Consider the following 20,506-nt stretch of genomic DNA (forward strand, 5'->3'; position numbering starts at 1 on the left):
TAGAAAAAAATGGATGTGACTTCAATCCTTTTTACACACAGATCTGAATATTGTTAATTACATAAATACTATTACTACTGTCAGCAGAACATGTTACTAACCAGCTAATACTGCCACACTGCACTGACACTTGACACCACTGAGAAACTTGTATTTCATAAACTTAGCGAACATTACCAAGTACCAAAAAAAAAAGAACCCAGTACATCACTGTCAAACTGTTAAAAGGTTTTAACCCTCTGTTGAGGTTTAAGCCCAGTCAGTATCTCAGCACCACTCAGCTGCTTGCTCACTCCCCCCACTTCTTTCCCCCCCGCTCCCAGTGGGATAGGGATGAGAATCTAAAGAATGTAAATCCCATGGATTGAGAATAAGAACAGCCCAGTAACTAAAGTATAAAAAAAAAAACTACTACTAATGCTAAGGGAAATAACAAGGGGAGAGAATATAAAACTAAAAAGGGAAAACTAAAACTAAAAAGGCAAAAAACCCCAAGAAACAGCAGCGATGCAGAATACAATTGCTCACCACCTTCTGACTGATACCCAGCCTGACCTGAGCTGGGTAACTCCCCCCCAGTTTATATACTGAGCATGATGTGCTGGGGTATGGAATACCCCTTTGGCTAGTTTGGGTCAGACGTCCTGTCTCTGCTCCATCCTGGGTTCTTGTGCCCTTCCTCAAGGCAGAGCATGAGACTGAAAAGTCCTTGATTGGGGTAAGCATTACTTAGCAACAACTAAAACATTAGTGTGTTATCAGCACTGTTCTCAGACTAAACCCAAAACACAACCCTGCACCAGCTGCTAGGAAGTAGAAAAATAACTGTTAGAGCTGAAACCAGGACACCCTCCTTCCCAGGAAAGCACATTTCTTTCAGTCCAAGAGCAAAAGAGTTATACAGACACATCAGAAAAAAGCAATTACCAGCAAAGAGGTCTTCTCTGTCATCATCTAGCATAATTTCTGCCGGCTTTGGACCATGGGAGTTTGTGCTGAGGTCTTCTGCAGGAAGATTCACTGGCTCTGGAGATGAAGGACTTGACTGAAAAAAAAAAAAATATATATAATCGAAAAATTGAAATAATAAGCAGAGAGCAGTTGCCATGTGTCAGTATGTAAGAATTATTGCAACAAGCATTCTTCTTCCATTGCAAAGAAAGAAGGCAAGATGTACCAAAAGGAAACCCTGGCAGCTATTTCCATTTCCTACTCCTAGCACGGTAACAATGAACAAAAGATGAGCTAGTCAACAGCTCTTTTTATTTCTTTATGAGACAGAATAAAAGTCACCCACTTCCTCAGGTTTAATTAACATGAAACAGAAGTTGCTACAGAAATATCTGCAATGAGTTTATTAGTATTGCTCAACGTAATTTGATTACGTTCCTTTTGGAAAGGCCTGGATTCAAATCTGGATTTGTACAGAGAAAAAGAACAACAATAAAAGTCTCCAAGTGCTTTATACCAGTTTTTCAGAGGTAAAAAGAATGCATTAATGACATCCAAACAATTCAAACCTGCTTGTGGCTGTAAGAAATATTGAAGCTTTGCAACAGGTTGAATTTGAGGATTATTGCCACAGAGGGTCACATTGTACTGTACAAGGAAGCCATACAGTCCTTTTAATTCACTGAAGACTAGAACTTACTCTGTAAAAAATACAAATACTTGAAGAAACTCAGGAAAATTAAAGCAATACTGAATTTTTCAGTTAGAAAATCCTTGTTGAAAGCTATCAACTGTGTTTACTGCCATAGTATTAGAAAACTTGCAAGACCCACTTCTGCAACTTCACCCAAGATGGCTAGCTAAGGAGTTTTCAACCACTGCATATTTATTCATGAATGCATGCAAGTCCCACGTTCAGCTGAAGCCAGGACAATGCACTTCAAAGGAGCAAGTGTAAATTGTGCCAACACTTGCTTTCTAGTTTTTGCATTAAGTTGTCATAATTTAAGTTCAGAACCAGAATGCCACAAATGCCACAGACTACAAAAGATTTTTAAAGTCTGAAAAATACTGAAAAGCCACTGAAAAAGTCTGTCCAGGTTGTACTTTCATAAACATAGAAGAGAAAACAGTTTTAAAGGAGAGGCATTCCTCATAGCTAGCTCTCCAAGCAAAGTGTACATCCCGACATGGAGTATGGCACTGCTGCTTTACTTCAAGCAGCAGAGAGGAACATCGTGCCTTCCACATATGTCCAGACCTCATTCACCTGAAGTTCTGGTACTGAAGAAGTAAGCAAGAAACAGTAAAAATGCTGCCACACAAATTCAGACACAGTACAAAATAGTTTTTCAGAGGACATATGAAATGAAGGCTCTTTCAACCTGCAGGTGTTAACTCACGGTTTTATTTGCTGAGAATAGAAGGAAGATGAAAGCAAATACCAGGATGCCAAAAAAAATTATATTCCTCTAAACCAGATTACGGTAGCAATAAGGAACAACTCCGTTCAAATGACAGAAGAGGTTATATCCCCTTCCCTTTGCCAAAAGTTGCTACTTTCTGAAAAGCCCACATACAACGTGGGGAAACCTGTAAATAAACTGCAGTGATGAACAATGAAAGGAGCAGTCTCTCGAACTGCTTTTGTTGGATTCTGCTCTAGCCTGTAAAGAAAGTCAAAGAAGAAACACTTGGGAACTATACGTAGTACAGTTTGACTTTACCCCAACTTTGCTCTTTTATCTCTGTGAAATACAGCTAAGTGGCTGTCAGGAGAGTTAGTAACAGAGTGAAAGTCTCAATATCAGACAAGAAATGGGAGATGAGACTGACAAAAAAACTCATGGCCCAGACACACACAGGTAGCACAGCTGTTTATAAATTTTAACCTTACTTGAAGCCAACAACCTACAAAATGTCAAAACATGTCCATTTCCTGAAAGGTACAGTGACTCCTGAGCTGAAAGAAAGTCAGGTCAACCATCCAACAATCAAGATACCAAATGACCAGGACACTCTGGTACGCTGGACAGGCAGGATAATTATATCCTCAGCATAATGTTTCTACAAAACAAGTGACTGGTGCAAGGCCTATGGGCCAATTTCAATTTGAAATAGCAGTAACAAGCTGGTTTATCCTCTTTTCTTGTGCACTACAGTCAGTGGCACAACCAAGTATTTTATAGTTTTGACTTACGAAACAGCAAGAATGAATTCTCACATTTTCTGTCAGCTAAAATTATAGCCCTACATGTTTGGACATCCTCCCTTCTATGAATTAGCAAGGTCCCCCCCAAACCAGTTCAACTACTTATCTGAATTCCTCCAAGCCCCCTGCAGTCACAACACAGTAGGTTGACAAAAGCTGAGCATCATACTATTCTAGATGCTAAAGTTAACCCAGCTTACTGTCTGAAATAATGTTACAGAAGCTCACAGATCACAACACGGGCTGAGAGAACAGATTCAAGGGTAGGACAGTAACACTTTCAGGAGAAAGTAGGAGGACACAAGCAACTATGCTAGAACAAATGCCTGCATGCTTCCATTACAGCCTGGATTTAACACCAAGGAACAAGACATACATTTCCAGTAGAATTACATTAATTAATCTTGGATATAGACTTAGTTTTCTCCAGAGGTACAGTACAGTGTCAAAGGACTTAACATTTTCCTGTCAGAAATTCCAGTGTGGTTTTTACTGCTTCTTCTATAATTGTCCCTGTTAAATTCAAGGAGTATCATTACAGACATCTGGACTTCTGTGCCTATCTAATGTTTTGCCTTCTGTACAAAAGCTAAATACATACTGCAGATCTTTGACGTAAACTGATAAACTAGCAATGAAATTATATACACACCCTGTCCTAAATGAGTCTTTGACAGACTACTACATTTACTGCTTCCTGATCACTTTCAAGAGCCTTGATGTATTCTTTCTTTACAAAAACAAACAAAAAAAACCCCAAAATAACAAAAAGCAACAAGCCAAAACCAAACAAGCCAACAAACAAAAAGAAACACATAATAAAACCCAAACACCCCTCCCCCACCCAAACAGAAACAGGAACATAAACACGAGTTGAGATGTGTACCTGGCAGCTTAGCTACACATTCACATGGCACCTGCTTTACAAAAGATAGAGATAGGCAATACCAGAATGAGTGAGAAGTTTAGGGGACATGAAGAAGGAACAGATAAACAAGGAAGGTGGCAAGGAAACAAACCAGGGCAAAGAGGAGGAAGGGGAAAGAAATGATGAAATGAGACTAGAATAAACCATGTAATTTTTCAGAAAACCTTAACATACACTTTTTTAATATATGTTGCCAAAAGTGACTTTCATACAGCTGTTCGTAGACTTTTCTAATAGTGACACAGGACAAAGAAAACAAATTAATAATTTGTTGATTACAAACTTGTAACGGGATTACTCTTCTCACAATGCACAGTTATCTTACAGGACTTCCTGTTGTGCATATCATGGACATTGATTTTTGTTTTGTTCTAAACAAATTAAAAAAAAACACTTGAAAATTTAGCAAGTAGATAAGTCCATGGAAGATTATTAATACCGTAATGTTACCAAGGGCTCAGGAAGTCTTTGAGCTACAAAACCTGTTAGCTGGGAGAGCACTGCACATGACTACCTGCACATACATATAATGGACAGCATATATTCTTCAGACAGCATCCACCATTGCATATATCGTTGTAAATGCAGTCTTGGCTTAGATCATTTGTCTGATTCAGTCTGGCTGTTACCATTGATGAAAGCACCTCTGGCAGCTAAAGGGAGACCAGATGGTGACCATGGATTTAATGGAGGCAGTCCTCTAGACATTACTTATGGTTGGCACAATGAGAAGTTAGTAATTATTCTACTACGCTGGGTCACTGTGGATATCCAATGAGGAAAAGAACACCCCATCATCTTGGACAAGCTGCTCAGCCAGGTGCCCAAAGTCCATAGATGCACCGTGTTCACAGAAAAGGAAGCATTTTCATTCTCTGTCACCCAGCAAGTCTTCAAGTCCTAGAATGTGCTCCCACCGTACCCCAGAAATGCCAGGTATTACAGCTCAGAGTGACCTTTGAATGTTTTACATTCCAGAATTAAGAGGATTTAATTCAAGACATAACTTTTAGTATATGTGCATAAGAAAGTTAAAACTCCAGCTTCTTTTTCTTCACATCAGAGAATTCAATTTGAAATATACAATATCCTCCATTTGCTGATACAGATAAGCTACTAAAGTCAGCAAGCCTTCCCATATTTAAATATTACGCATTTATTATGTTTGCCATTTATAAGAAAATCAGTTTTATATTTTGTCAAAAGAAACTGAAGATGAATTAGCATGTGCTTTCTAACACAGATGATAGTGGAAGCTGTTACTGCTTCTCCATTGCACAATCAAACCATATCAGAAAGAAGCAGCACACCTTTTGTGAGCTGCAAAGAGAATGAAAGCAATTAAATTAATCATGCAAAAACCAAATGGACAGCTCCAAGATAAACCAGTTGTGAACCCTTTCAAAGTACCACAGCCTTCATGAACACTGGCTTTGGACCTCAGGTCCTTTGCCATGCTCTGGTATCAGCAAACTACTACTGATCAACTACTTAAAGCATGATGCCATTCTGTTGTTACTACAGAACTTCCATTTTCAGTTAGAAACAGCTATTTCATGAATATTTATAGGAATAAAACAACACTCAAGACAGAAGTTTAACTAGGCCCAATGCATAAGATAATAATTATATGCGTTCAAGCTGGTGAGTAGTTCAATTTTCATGATCTCTTCCTCACAAATTTGCAGGAAAATTACAAGATTATGGCTCTTCCCCAAACGTAGCTGATTAGACCTCAAAAAAGGCTTTACTGACAAAGCTTTTCAAAGCTTCTCTTTAAGTGAAGAGGCTTCCTCTTTCTACTTAGCTACTTTCTTCTAAACAGACTGTGTAGAAAAACAAAGCAGCACAACAGAAACATCAGCCAAACCACCCAGTACGAACTGCATTCCTTGGCCAGTTTTTGCAATTAGAGGAATTTTCAGTAATTCTTTTTAATCATTAATATGAGGACTTCTCATTGTAACTGTGATTTAGACACTAAATCTACTTTATATCTTGCAGCCTTAGTTCTTGACCATATCAGTAAAGGCATTATTTATACTACACTGCAGTCTTTCTCAGCACAGAGAACAAGACTCCAGCGATATACACTGTATCACACAGAGATGAAGAGAAGCCTGTTGATACAATTCTTGTCAACTGTAGTTCACATAATTTGCTATTCCTTCACAGCATTTTCCCACAGATCTTTTTCTACCAATAAATATACTATGCATCTATAAAAATAAATAAATAAATAAATAAATAAATAGACTTGAGAGAAGGCAAGTTCAGGAGCCTCTTTGTATACTGACCTTTTTTCTTAAAGCCAGGCAATAGCCAGAGTAAAGCAAAAAAACACACATTGATCCTATTATTGTAAAGGTCAGGGACAGGAAACTTCAGGAAAAGAATCATGGGAATAATTTTGTTTTTAAATGGGCAACTACACACACGAAGGACCAAATTCTTCCAGAAGATACTGGCAAAACACACAGATGAAACACGACCACAACAACTCAGCAGGAAAAGCTCCCACTATAATGAATGAGCACATAAGCACTTTTCAGAAGTTGGACATATTTACACATTCATTTTTTTCTGGGTTTCTGTACTGGAGACCTGACATGGAAAGCGAGTGCGGTTTAGAGATGTATTCACCACAAACTTTCAAGTCTTCCAAACCCTGACTTCTCTGAACAACCGCAGGTTTCACACTGCCTGTCGTGCTACTTCCTGCCTCCAGTGCCCGCAGCGGCAGCTCCCATCCCCAGGGTCCCCGGCGGGCGGGCACTGACCCCAGGGCCGGGCACCGACCCCAGGGCCGGGCACCGTACCAGCGGCATCAGGCTTAGATAGGAATAAGTTTCTACCAGTCTTTCCAAACTGGAAGGAGGTGAAGCTTCGGGAAGAAGAGAAAGAAAGAAAGAAAATTGGGTGCTATTAATCCACGTAAAAGAGAGGTATAGGGAACGACAACACAGGGGTACGGGAGACACGGCCCAGCGAAACTGGCGTCGTGTGAAGAGGAAAGGTGGAAATATTCATTTATCTACCCTGTGCTGCCCACCCCACTTCGGCAAGACAAGAAGGGGGGAGATACGAGGGAAAGCGGCGACCTGTCACCGCAGTAGCAGGCGAACGAGGTTTCTGTTTCTTTGGCAGGAGAAGTCGGGAGGGAATCACCGAGCCCCCGTAGGGCCGAGGCCCCTCGCCCGCCGTAAGGGAAGCCCCGAGGAACCGCCGCTCCCAGAACAGCGGCAGGCGGAGGGGCAGCAAAAGGGGGTCGGGCCGGTGAGGGCCGGAGACCGGGTGGTGAGGAGCGCGGCAGCGGCGGCCTGTCGGGAAGCGGAGGAGCGGAGGGCCAGAGCGCAGGGCTGAGTGCCCGCGGTGTCGGGCGGGCTCTCACCTCCAGGGTGGACACGGTGCTGGTGAACAGATCCTCGCCGTCCTCCAGCTCCTCCAGGTCAGCGGCCCGCGCCTCCCCCAGCGGCGGGGGCTCCCTCTCGGCCGCCATCTTACGCTCCAGCCGCGGCCCCCGCTATCACGTGACGGCCGGACCGCCCCTCCCTGCACGTGACTGGGGCCCGGGAGCGGCGGCGGCAGGACTGTGTTGGGTATGGGGGTTACGCAGTAGCCTAGTGCAGGCGGTGCAGTGGGGCTAGGCCTCTCACCACCGCTGCCTGCCACCGCCTTGGAGGAACGTTTTACCCCTCTTCATGTCAGTTGTCGAATTACGAACGGGTTCTCTGGGAGGAAACTCTGCTCACTGCAGTGTTTGAAGTGAGATATTCCCTAGGGATGAGGGTTAGAAGTATTAAGCCCCACTCCTGCAGGGCAGTCTGGTCGGGTGCAGTCATGTTCACAACCACTAAAGTAACCTGTCTTGTGCAAATAAAGCATTTGCAGGCTCATTCCCTAAGTTACTATTTCCGGACTGCTTTTCTTCCCTTCCTGCATTTGCAAGCCAGCTCATAAACGATACCAATTCTTCCAAAATTTTAAGTTCTAATGCTTTAGAAAAGAGGTCAGCTATTAAGTGTCCCTATAATAAGCATTAACTAGGGTACTTAACACCTGATTTGAGCTGCTACTGTTGTTCCTGCAACATTGAAACAAGTTCGAAAAGTTCCTTGTTTTCCGCATTGATAAGGTTTAAAGTTAAGGAATACTCAAGCGTGTTCTTGCTTTGTGAGGACTCTGTTAATGTTTGTTAGGTTGAAGTTAATTTCTAAACCGTTTCCAATGGAGATAGTGCTCTTCAGGCAGGAAGAATAAGCCTGCTTTTACAGGCTGTGACCCATCTGAGGCAAGGGTGGCAATACTCTGGTGATTGCAGAGTAAAGGCTAAATGGAAAGAATAGTCTTATTTAGGTGTCTTCCCAACAACATCAAGAGAAAGTTGTAAATATGTAAACAGAAATACATGTTATCTTGGAAACGTGTAAGTGCCATGCATAATTTTATCTGTACTGCTCAAGTCTGGGACGTCAAAAATTGTGGAGAGGTCTGTGTTTGGAGAACTGGAGTGCTGGTCCCTGGCAACATCTCATGACACTTTATGAGGACATTTTATGAGGACATTTTATTTACAAGTGTTCTGAGTAAATCTCCTGTTCAGGAGAGCTAAGTTTTCACTGATACTCAGGAGCTCCAGGTTTCCAATCACAAGTAAGAAAGCAGTTATAAAGTAGAGGAGATTTGTGAACAGGCGTTCCAACAAAAGTGACAATATCTCTTCTTAGACATATCTTAGACAATATCTTCTTCTTAAAAGTAGATGAAAAAGGAAAAGCCAAGCTTTCCTGTTTTCCTCAGGTCAGGAAAAATTGGCTCCTACTCTAGTAAAAGATGTATTTTGAGACCAACATAGCTACAGTATCAATGTTACTTAGAAGATGTAGTAACTTTGTTGTCATTTACTAGGTTGGATAGCGTTTTTGGGTTTCATGGGAATGTGAGATTCTCCAGCATATCCATGTTTCCCTTTCCTGTACAAGAATGGTGTGGCTCTTAGGTTGTTTACAGTGACTATGACATGAAATGTACTCTGTTCACATTTTTAACACTATTCCTAAACTGAGACCACTGCTGTTCAGTAGATCCTTAAGTAACATTCAGAGGTCTTTTTAAGATCTAAATATAGAGAGGGGAAAAAAATAATAAAAAATTAAAAAATATCTGTTCAAAATGTGCAAACATTTTTTATCCAGAAGGAAAGTTCTCTGGCATCTACATTTTTGTGGACGGCACTATCATTGCGTCCTTATTGCCTTTCCCATTTCATGTGCTATCCCTGTTCTCCTATACTGTTCCTGGCAGCTTTTCAAATGATAGGCATGTTCACACTTTATCTAGAAAATATGATTCAATCATGTCAGTAATAATTCTGTGTCTTTTGACATTATACATTACGATATTTCACCATAATTTTATTTGCTGTGATTAAAATGATCATATGATATGTACTAAATTTTTTAGATTTCTGGCAAGTGTGGTAATCTAGCATGATACTTAAATGTTTAATAGTTTGCCACAAGACTGACTGGTTTTCTGACTTCATCAAGATTCACACCCATGCCTTTAATGCTTCTGTGGCTAGACTATAAATCAGCTCCCTGAAATACCTTGAAGTAGTCATCTATCACGCCAGTTGAGTATGCTACAGAAGCAGAATAAAATGAAGAGCAAACAAGATGTCAGCTGTGGTTGGGTTTTTTTGTCAGTCATTAGGAAAAGTATGTAAGTAGTTTAGCTTCTCTGGTTCAATGCAACATTGTATTTATAGGCTGAGTTCTTTTTTACTTAGTTTTCCAGTACGGTTGAGATCTGTGGCCACAGAAATCTACTACAGATATTATTATGGCAGAGGAGACAAGGTAACACAAAGGTAACTACAGGACATGAATTTTTAACTAACTGAGATTTCAGTTTGAAAAAACCTGTGTATTAGTAAATCTGAGTGGAAAAAATGTAATCCAAAATGGAGAAATCCAATCAATTGGAAAAGCATTAATGCTGCAGGAAAACTCAGGGTATCTGCAAAAAGCCAATCTCATATGAGAGCGTGATGTATTACTGCAAAAAAACCAAAACCTCACTTTTAAGCCAAGCCTTGTTCCTGTCACCCTGTGGGTGTTAATATGTGTGTCATTCAACAAATACATTAATAGCTGCCAACTCTACCTCATGCTACAAAGTCAGAATCTGAGGGAGAGGAAGCTACCTATGTATCCTAGTGGAAGCTGGATACCCCTTCCTTTGCAGCCAGTAAATCCACCTCTGTAATGCTATGTGAAAACAATATTAAGGTTACAAAGTTAATCTGAATAATGGAAACATCAGGGCTAAGTTTACATGTGGAACTTGTTTCAGGCCTTTGTGTATGTATGTGTGGTCTGCCTGCTTTAATTACCTGGCTACATGCTGTCATTTGTATAGGAAGCCAAGAAGCATTGGCCACATGGTTTCAGACACTGGTTTTCCTTATTGTCTAACAGTTAGCTCTGTACTTCCTTTATTATATGCTGTTCCAACCCTACTCTGAAGACAAAAAGATTTGTTTCCTCATGAGCTTTCCTCTTGTTGTCACCAATCCAAGTGTTTCACAGGCACAGATGAATTTCAACCTCAGAGTATTCCTGTTGGGAATATGTTGCCCATTACAAAGGTAGTGAGCAGAGACTGAAAAATTAAAACCTAAATTTTTCACTAATTTTGTTGCTCAAACTGAGCCAGCTAGGATTATTTTTTTTGTTTGGTTGGTTTGTTTTTTTGTGTTTTTTGTTGTTGTTGTTGTTGTTGTTGTTGGTTTTGTTTGGCTGGTTTGGTTTTTTGTTTGTTAGTTTTGTTTTAGTCTTTGTCTTTGGATTTTTTTTTATTTTTTTTTTTTTATTAGAATAACAATTTACAGCTTCTTCACCTATGCAGCAAACCTCAAAATGACAGAACTTGCCTTACCCACACCAATTTTTAGGGGTGTCTTTCCTTCTCTATTCTGTCCATTTAGTTTTACCAGCCCTTGTCAGGTTCCATGCTTTCTTGATTAGCTTTGAGAGAAGTTGAGAAGTTGAGAACCCTTCAGAAATAATAATTTCTGGGTTTGGCCAACCAGCCAGCAGTTCCTCCAAGACAATACATCTGCCACACAAAACTTTCACTGTACATCTCCTGCTTCTGTCCACACACCTATGTGCTCTGCAAGTCCTTAGGAGGAGATATGGAAACAAAGAAAGCCTTCTGCATAAACACTCTTGGGAGTTGTTATGCAGTAAAAGTTTCCTTTTATCATGCAGAAACAGGTTTCAGTGGTATGTATTTATTTATTGTCAATTTTAAATATCTTTTAAAAGGAACACTACAACAGTATTAGACTCTCATTTCTGAATTTCAGGCTACAGAGATGCTGAAACATTGAAATAGTTACAGGAAGTTATTTGGGTATGAGCAATATACCATGTGCTACTTTGCTTGGATATATCTCTGTCCACCAGTCCAAAAGAAATTAAATTAGATGCAAAATGAAGATGACAAAGTTCTAAGCAATGTGAATCAAGGTTTTGTAATAAAATATGTCATATTTTTGTAATTTCTTACATGTTTCAGCCTTCACTGACTCTTAGTATTGTATAACATAATAGCCACTGGAATAAACTCAAGACTAAGAAGTGTTTCTGCAGTACCCCTCACTGGGGAGACAAATTTCTTTGCAGAAGGTGATCAGGCTTTGGAACAGGCTGCCCAGGGCAGTGGTGCAATCACCGTCCCTCGAAGCATTCAAAAACTGTGTAGATGAGGCCCTCAGTGACATGGTTCTGTCTTGGCAGTCCTGGGGTAGTGGTTGGATTTGATGATATTCAAGGTCTTTTTCAAGCTATGATTCTATGATTCTAAGAAGCTATTTTGGAAGAAAGAGTGGTAATGAGTTACACAAGCTTGAGGTCTGTGCCTGTGGTTTGGATCTGCAAGGAGCCACAGGAGGTTATCTAGTCCATTTGCTGGAAGATGTTTCTCTAGCCTTTTCTTAAACATCTCTAATGAAGAAGACCCAAAACCTCTGCAGGCAAGCTGCTTTAGTGCTTTGCTATACAGCACCAGCTATTCTTCATGCTTAACAATCACTATCATGACAGTTATATGTCCTCATACGAAATATGACTTCGTAGAAACATGGTGCTGTTAGGGTTTGTACAGTGTGTGATCAGATTCAGAACTGATACTGGCTTCTTTTTGCATCTGTGAAGCAGTTTAGTCAGTCTTTGGAGTGAAGTCTCACATTCCCCACACTGAATTTTGTTCTTTTTTTTTTTTTTTTTTTTTTTTAGCCAACATTTACACCTATCTGTGTAGACCATTCTGAATTGTGCTGCAGTGCTACAGCTGTTTGATAACACTTGCAAATATGATATGCATTCTCCCTCATGCATCACTGATGAGAATATTAAATCATATAAGGCCTACAGTAGACCACTGTCATCTTTCACGCAATGCATTCTTCCATAAAAATGGTAATCATTAAAAAATAGCCTTTGGCTTTCTATTCTAATCAGTTTTGTACCTACTGTATAAGAGATTAACATATGATGTTTCATTAGCTTCTTTATGAAAATGCCATTTAAGATAAATGTTCAAGAAATACTGAAGGAATATTTCTTTACTAAGAGATACAGTGAGGAATATGGCTATGTGCAGTGAGGGAGCAACAAGTATCAGCGTGCAAAGAATTAGAGGAGATGAATTTGGGAGATTTTAGTTTTTCCATTTAGAAAATATTGAAAAGGGAATAATGTGCTATTGTGTAGTGCCTGCACCTATACAGAGCAGTAATGCTCTGCAGTGAGTCAGCCTTTCTAAGAAAAATGACAAAACACAAATATTTACAAAATCTGTGCATTTGACACATGTGCCTACTCATCCAGTCAGCCAAATGAACATTACACTTCAGGTCACGATGACTGTTCTTCTGTGAAACATATGCCATTTTCCCCTCTGGGTATTTAATTGCCTATTTTACAAAAAAAAACTAAAAAAATTCTTTTGTCACCTTTGTTTTGTTATTTCCTGGTGAATGGTCATTGTTTTCATTTATCAGAGAAAAAGAATTCTTTTCTACGTGGAAGAGAGTGGTTCTTTTACTAGCTAGATACTTCATTTCCCTTTGGAGTAGTGACAGATACCGCCCTCAATCAATGAATGGGAATTTCTGTTCCCCAGTTTGTCTGATGTTTCAGTATACTAAAATATAAAGCTCTAGTAGCACTAGCTGGGTATGTTTACTCTCTTACAATAGTAAGATGATGTAGAAAAATAATACTTTTTTGGATCTTCATAGGCATTAATGGCAGGTGAGAACTAAGCAAGAAACATTGGCTACTGTGGTATGCATGTATCTGTTGTCGGGATTGTCCTCCACTGCTTATGCTTTAGAAGAGACGGAATGTCTTCCAGCCTTAAATCTAAATTGGGCTGTTTGAACTTGATGAGAGACATACAGCAACCTCCAAGCTATCCTTATTTGGTTTGTGCAGGGAACAGTCAGCTGTTTACTGACTGCAGTCTCTCACAGCTCATAATGAGTTGTGTCCCAGTACAGGAGTCATGCTGAAAACAAGTGTAAGGATGCTGTTAGCAAGCAGTCATGAAGCAGCCCTTGCCAAAGTCAGAACTGTGTGCTAAAAAGTCCCCAAATGGCTGGAAGTGGGACAACACTTGTAGAAGCATCACATGCACCCTCCTGGAACTAATCTTTTTTCAAGCATCTGCTTATAGCCACAGAGAAAATCATAATCACAGTAAAGAGAGCTAAGGGTTTCTAAATGCTGAGTAATTATTTGTTTGGCTACAGCTAGTAAAATTTTTGGGTCATGTGTCTGCAAGCCCATGGTCCATGACTAAGAGAATTTGATACATTTATATAAATATAAAGCTGACTTGGCCTGTTTTCCTACTGTCAGAGAATGTAAGGAAACCTTTTAAAGTCTGCAGCTGGTTGCACATAGGATATGAACATTTGCAACATTTTGTTAATCAATTCTATCTCAAGAGAGATAAATTGTTACAATATTTTGGTAACAAATCAATAAAGTCAACTTTTTTACTATTCTCTAACTTGCCAGGTCTTTTAGGTAGGAATATTAGAAACCATCAGTCTGCTGAAAGATTCATATGCAATCTTAGCAGCTGTCTTAGTGTTATATGGAGCAACTAATTTCAGTGCATATCCTTTAACTACTTTTTTAGAGCTGTTCATATAGATGTCTTGGGTTATCTTAATTCTTTCTTCCAAAACTGGATTGTAGAAGAATACCTAAAAAACCAGAATGGTGGGGGGAATGAGGCTGCGCAGCATCAGAGCACAATCTCTGTTGATGCCATCCCTTCGTGGCACATTGAGAGTTACCGTTTGAAAATCCCTCTGGTCAGAGAAAAGGTTTCGTGTGGCTATTAAACATTTTTTCTTCAATGGATACCAAGTGTCTTCAACTGTAGATCATTTTCTTGTCCTCAGCTGGGAGACAGGGGCAGAGGTGATCCTCTTTTTCTGTAGCTAGTTTCTAGTACTGCATTAGGAACTTCTCAGAAATGCCTCCTTACTGTTACCATCACTGGTACACCAGGGGAGAATTTAACATTATTGTTTACTTTTATCTAATTTCTCCAGAGGGAATTTCCTTTAGTGAGAACATCAGGGTTGGAACCATAGTGAAAACAGCTTCAGGGGGAAAAAACTAACAATCCATTTCCAAGTGTCTGTTTTTAGAAGGAAAAAAAAAAAAAAGAAAAAAAATCACCTGCAGGAAGCAAACACTTTGTTAACAAAGATTCTTGTAACCAGTGCTGCATTTCAGTGAATGTCCTTCATCTAGAATTACTGTCTCCATCTAGTGTAGGACTCAGTAAGATGAGAGATCAAAATAGTTTTGTGTTATCATTTGGTAGGTGTCAAAGTTTATATTGTCTTTCTGTTTCAAAAAGTTACAATTTTCAAGCCAGTCTTAGTTTAGAAGATTTGAGAATGAAGTAGGGGAGAATGGCAAAGAAAAGGAAGCTTTGTGTGTGTGTGAGAACCTTACGGAGAACAGTGGTAAAAGCCTGAGGTAGAGAAGATGGCAGCATGGAAAAAAATAGAAATAACATGCAGCAAAAATTGGTGTAATTGCCTCTCCAGTTGACCACTGGACTGAAAAGCTTGAGAGCAGTTTTGTTCTGCCAAGTGTTGAGCTTGTGGAAAGGAGGCTTATTTTCCTGCTTGCTTTGGCAATGCTGTGAGGGTGTGATACTTGCATACAGAAACCTACTCCCAGTGCTGTGGGATCACAGTGACAGAGGGCTTGCTATATTCTGAGGTGGCTGAGAGTTTTCAGTTGTTACCATAGGAACAAAAGCAGGTTTTACTCATCACAGGATTTTTCTGAAAGATCTGCATTCTTAAAGCGTTAAGCTATAGTGCTGGCTAATTCATCCATTTATAAAATTTCTTTGCATAAAATTTCCTTGGTATGAATATGGAACAATATTTTTATTTATATTCCAGACACTGATGACAATGTATTTTGTATGTTTTCATTACTTTGAAGCCATTGCTAGGGAGTTGCCAAGAGGGCCTCCAAAGAACTTGTGGAGGGTCAGGATTTTGTGTTCCAGCTGTTCCTCTGCTGCAATTATGCGTGTGCAGAAGAAGGAAAGTGTTGTGTCTGCTCTTACATGGATGTTCAGTGCTTTAAAATAGTTTGCCTCTTTCAGCTTGCCACATGTGCTTTGATTTGAGGTAATTCACTTTTATTTTAAAGCAGAAAGTAGCAGAATGTAAATCTGCTCTCTGAGACCACTGCTGGAATTTTGAGAACACACATATCCAACACATAACTCCAAACCCCTGCACTTCAGTTTTCCCTTAGCATTTTCATATGTATTCTGGGTACAGTTTACCCTTATGACTTTAGCTGACTAAAAGACAGGAATCTAGTCTAAGCTATTCAGCTCAATTTGTGGGTTACAGAAGAGACAGTCAAAGGAAAGATGTTTTATCTAGAATCTTACCTGTCTAACTCTTATGCTAGGACAGATTGCCTGATGAATGCATATTTCCATTGCCTAGAGAGGATGTTTATACAAATACATAGATAAATGCTTGACTTTAGGAGAACTGCAGTTAGGTAAGGAAGTCTCATTCAGCAAAGCATAGTGTGTCTCTTAAGTTAAAGCAGAGTATGTATCCTAAATAATAAATTCTCTAGGTTATTGAGCTTTAATCTTAAACATGGCTTTTTGGCTAATTATGTATTTTTCATCATCAAAATTATAAAGTGGCTGTAGAATTAACCTGACTCAAAATACTATTATTAATATTGAATTCAAAATTAGACTGAGAAAAAAATTACCTCCCTCCCCTCCAGCCAAACTGACACATGTACTGCTGCTGCTTTAAAAAAAACCAGAGCCCTACAACTAAAGAAAACAAAAACCACACTCAGACTTAAAAATATTCCTCACAATGTTTGTATTTGCATGGATTAAGAGAGCTAGGTGCCAAAAACAGTTGTTTCAAATGTCTCCAGTCATTTTTTCCAGAGTATGATCTACAATCTTCCAAGATTTTTTCCCCCACTTTGTGAATGTATAAGATAAGGGCATGTGAAAACAATTTTTCATTGAAAATTGCACAGTGAGTATGCATGAAACACTATTTGCTTTATTTCAAAGTTCCAAAGCCCAAATGCAGCTTAATTTGCACCATTTACAATTGTGCTGTAAACTGGCTTGGGGCATCTGTCTACATTATAGCCAGACCAGGCAAAACATAAGTGGGAAAAATGGAGAACTTCTAACATAATTAATTTCGACCAGATAGCACTGTCTGTCTAACAATTAGTTTATCAATTAATGTTGATTATGGGTTTCCTAAAAAGTAAAAGGAAAATTTACAAACATCCTCTGAACACCAATGCAAAAGAAAAGTTTGGCCTTGCTGCCACTAGAGCTAATACAGTATGTAATACATGTATTTGTTTTTATTTATGATATTTTGAGACATGTTAAGCAAAATCTGGCTTTACAACATTGTCCTTCTTTGACAAATTTTATTTCACTATGCTCCAGCTAAATTTATCCTTTGGAGGCATAAGTTGGACTTGGAAAATCTATTTCCTTCAAGTTTGTGCTTCAGGTGATAGCAGACGCTAAACACAGAGCAAGGAGAAAAGATTAATCTCTCAAAAACATTGAGAAAGCAATTAACATATTGTCTAAATAAATTAATAATCACATTTTCAGATTTCTTCATAAGAAAAGAGTTTTGAGAGCTCAGGGAAGTCCTTAGAGGAGCATGCATCATAAGATAGTGAAGAATCCATTGATAAAGGGATGGGAGCTGTAGAAACAAATTGTTGAGGTTCAGTCAGTGTCTTATCAGGGATTTTTTTAAATGATTGACCTGCATAAACTAGAAATGTAGCCACAGAACAGTGTGTGATTTTTTAAAATCTTTTATTTGTCTACCTTATGTTCTATACTATATTTTCTTTGCTTTGATTAATCTACTGTACGTGTCAAAAAACAGGGCATCAAGCATCTCATTTCAATACTATAGGTTACAAGTATGATTCTGCCAGTAATTTTATTACTGCAATCACTGAACCTGTTCAAGATTAATTTAGCATGAATTTACAATGATCGTAGAATCATAGAATCATAGAATAGTTAGGGTTGGAAAGGACCTTAAGATCATCTATTTCCAAACACCCCACCATGGGCAGGGATACCTTACACTAAACCATATTGCTCAAGGCTCTGTCTAACCTGGCCTTGAACACTGCCAGGGACGGAGCATTCACAACTTCCTTGGGTAAACCATTCCAGTGCCTCACCACCCTAACAGGAAAGAACTTCCTCCTTATATCCAATCTAAACTTCCCCTGTTTAAGTTTTAACCCATTACCCCTTGTCCTGTCACTACAGTCCCTGATGAAGAGTCCCTCCACAGCATCCCTATAGGCCCCCTTCCCATGCTGGAAGGCTGCTATGAGGTCTCCACACAGCCTTCTCTTCTCCAGGCTGAACAGCCCCAACTTCCTCAGCCTATCTTCATACGGGAGGTGCTCCAGTCCCCTGACCATCCTTGTGGCCCTCCTCTGGACTTGTTCCAGCAGTTCCATGTCCTTTTTATGTTGAGGACACCAGAACTGCATACAATACTCCAAGTGAGGTCTCACAAGAGCAGAATAGAGGGACAGGATCACCTCCTTCGACCTGCTGGTCACGCTCCTTTTAATGCATCCCAGGATACGGTTGGCTTTCTGGGCTGCGAGCGCACACTGAAGCTGGCTCATGTTTGTTTTCTCATCGACCAACACCCCCAAGTCCTTCTCCTCAGGGCTGCTCTGAATCTCTTCTCTGCCCAACCTGTAGCTGTGCCTGGGATTGCTCCGACCCAGGTGTAGGACCTTGCAGTTGGCTTGATTGAACTTCATAAGGTTGGCATCAGCCCACCTCACAAGCTTGTCAAGGTCCGTCTGGATGGCATTCACTCCGTCCACTGTATCAACCGAAACACACAGCTTGGTGTCATCAGCAGATTTGCTGAGGGTGCACTCAATCCCGCTGTCCATGTTGCTGACAAAGATGTTAAACAAGACCAGTCCCAGCACCAGCCGCTGAGGGACACCACTCATTACTGGTCTCCAGCTGGATACTGAGCTGTTGGCCACAGCTGTTTGCAGTTCTTTATCCACCGAGTAGTCCATCTATCAAATTGATATCACTCCAATTTAGAGACAAGGATGTTGTGTGGGACAGTATCGAATGCTTTGCACAAGTTCAGGTAGATGACGTCAACTGCTTTACCCCGTCCATTAGTTCCATTGCCCCATCATAGAAGGCCACCAAATTGGTCAGGCAGGATTTCCCCTTTGTGAAGCCATGGTGGCTGTCACCAAGCACCTTGTTGTTTTTCATGTGCCTTAGCATGCCTTCCAGGAGAATCTGCTCCAAGATTTTGCCAGGCACAGAGGTGAGACTGACTGGTCTGTAATTCCCTGGGTCTTCCATTTTCCCCTTCTTGGAAATGGGGGTTATATTTCCCTTTTTCCAGTTGTCGGGAACTTCACCTGACTGCCATGTTTTTTCAAATATGATGGCCAGTGGCTTAGCAACTTCATTTGCCAGCTTCAGGACCTGAGGATGGATTTTGTCAGGTCCCATGGACTTGTGTGCATTCAGGTTCTTAAGATGGTCTTGAACCAGATCCTCTCCTACAGTGGGCCCAAGGTCTTCATTCTCACAGTCCCTGCATCTGCCTTCCAAGACTTGGGTGGTGCAGTCAGAGCCTTTGCCAGTGAAGACCGAGGCAAAGAAGTCATTCAGAACCTCAGCCTTTTTCAAATCCTGTGTAGCCAGTTCTCCCAAGAGCTTCTGGAGGGGGCCTACGTAGTTCCTAGTCTGTTTTTCATTTCCTATGTACCTGTAGAATCCCTTCCTGTTATCCTTAACATCCCTAGCCAAGTTTAATTCTAACTGGGTGTCGTGGTTTAAACAAAGTCACACAGCCTGTCCACTCACTCCCCCCACTTCTTTTCCTCCCTCTACTCCTGGAGGAACAGAGAGGAGAATTGAAAAGAATGCAACTCCCACGGGTTGAGATAAGAACAGTTTAGTAACTAAGGTATAACACAGATCACTACTGCTACCACCAATAATAATAATTATAAAGGAAATAACAAGGGAAGAGAATACAACACCTCAACACCAGCTAACTGAAAACTCGCTCAAACCCACCTGACCTCCTCCAACCCCACAGTCCCTAGGCCTTCCAAATAACTCACTGTTACATCCTGGGCATGACGTGCTGTGGTATGGAATACCTCTTTGTCTAGTTTGGGTCAGGTGTCCTGTCTCTGCTTTCTTCCAGCCTCCCTTTGTCCGTGGCAGAGCATGAGACTCAGAAAGTCCTTGGCTAAACCAAACATTTGAGCAGCAACTAAAAATATCAGTGTTATCAGCACTGTTCCCAGGCCAAAAAGTCAAAACACAGCACTGTATCAGCTACCAATAAGAAGAAAAATAACTGCTACTGCTGGACCCAGGACACTGGGCCTTAGCTTTCCTAACCTGGTCCGTAGCTTCCCGGACAGCATCCCTGTACTCTTCCCAGGCTGTCTGTCCTTTCTTCCACTTTCTATAAGCCTCTTTTTTCATTGGAATTTTCCTCAGCAAATACTAGTGATACTAGTGATATTCTGCATGGGCATTCCACAGTGCCATGTGGTGGGATCATCTTGATGTTTCCTAACCAGTCCTCCTTAAAGAAACCTACCACTACTGTAAGGAGAGACTTTCTGTCCTAGACATGTTTTCCTTTTCAGATAAAGAGAGATTCTAAAGAGCTTTGTCTTACATAATTTTCAGCATGATATTAAATTGCCTGTAATGTAAGCATG

General features: G+C 40.3%; 1 protein-coding gene across 1 annotated transcript in view; it reads right to left on the reverse strand.

Annotated features, from left to right (window-relative positions):
* The window catches only part of SNX2 (sorting nexin 2), a 31,656-nt gene extending 24,028 nt beyond the window's left edge, over nt 1-7,628 (reverse strand). The window contains exons 1-2 of the mRNA XM_065662404.1: nt 7,483-7,628; nt 928-1,045 (exon numbers count right to left, since the gene is read on the reverse strand). Of these exons, the coding sequence (XP_065518476.1) occupies nt 928-1,045; nt 7,483-7,590 (226 nt within the window). The 5' untranslated portion in view covers nt 7,591-7,628. The remainder of the gene's footprint in view (nt 1-927; nt 1,046-7,482) is intronic.
* Between the last annotated feature and the right edge of the window lie 12,878 nt (nt 7,629-20,506).

Source organism: Lathamus discolor, chromosome Z (assembly GCF_037157495.1).
Source record: "Lathamus discolor isolate bLatDis1 chromosome Z, bLatDis1.hap1, whole genome shotgun sequence".
Lineage (NCBI taxonomy): Eukaryota > Metazoa > Chordata > Aves > Psittaciformes > Psittacidae > Lathamus > Lathamus discolor.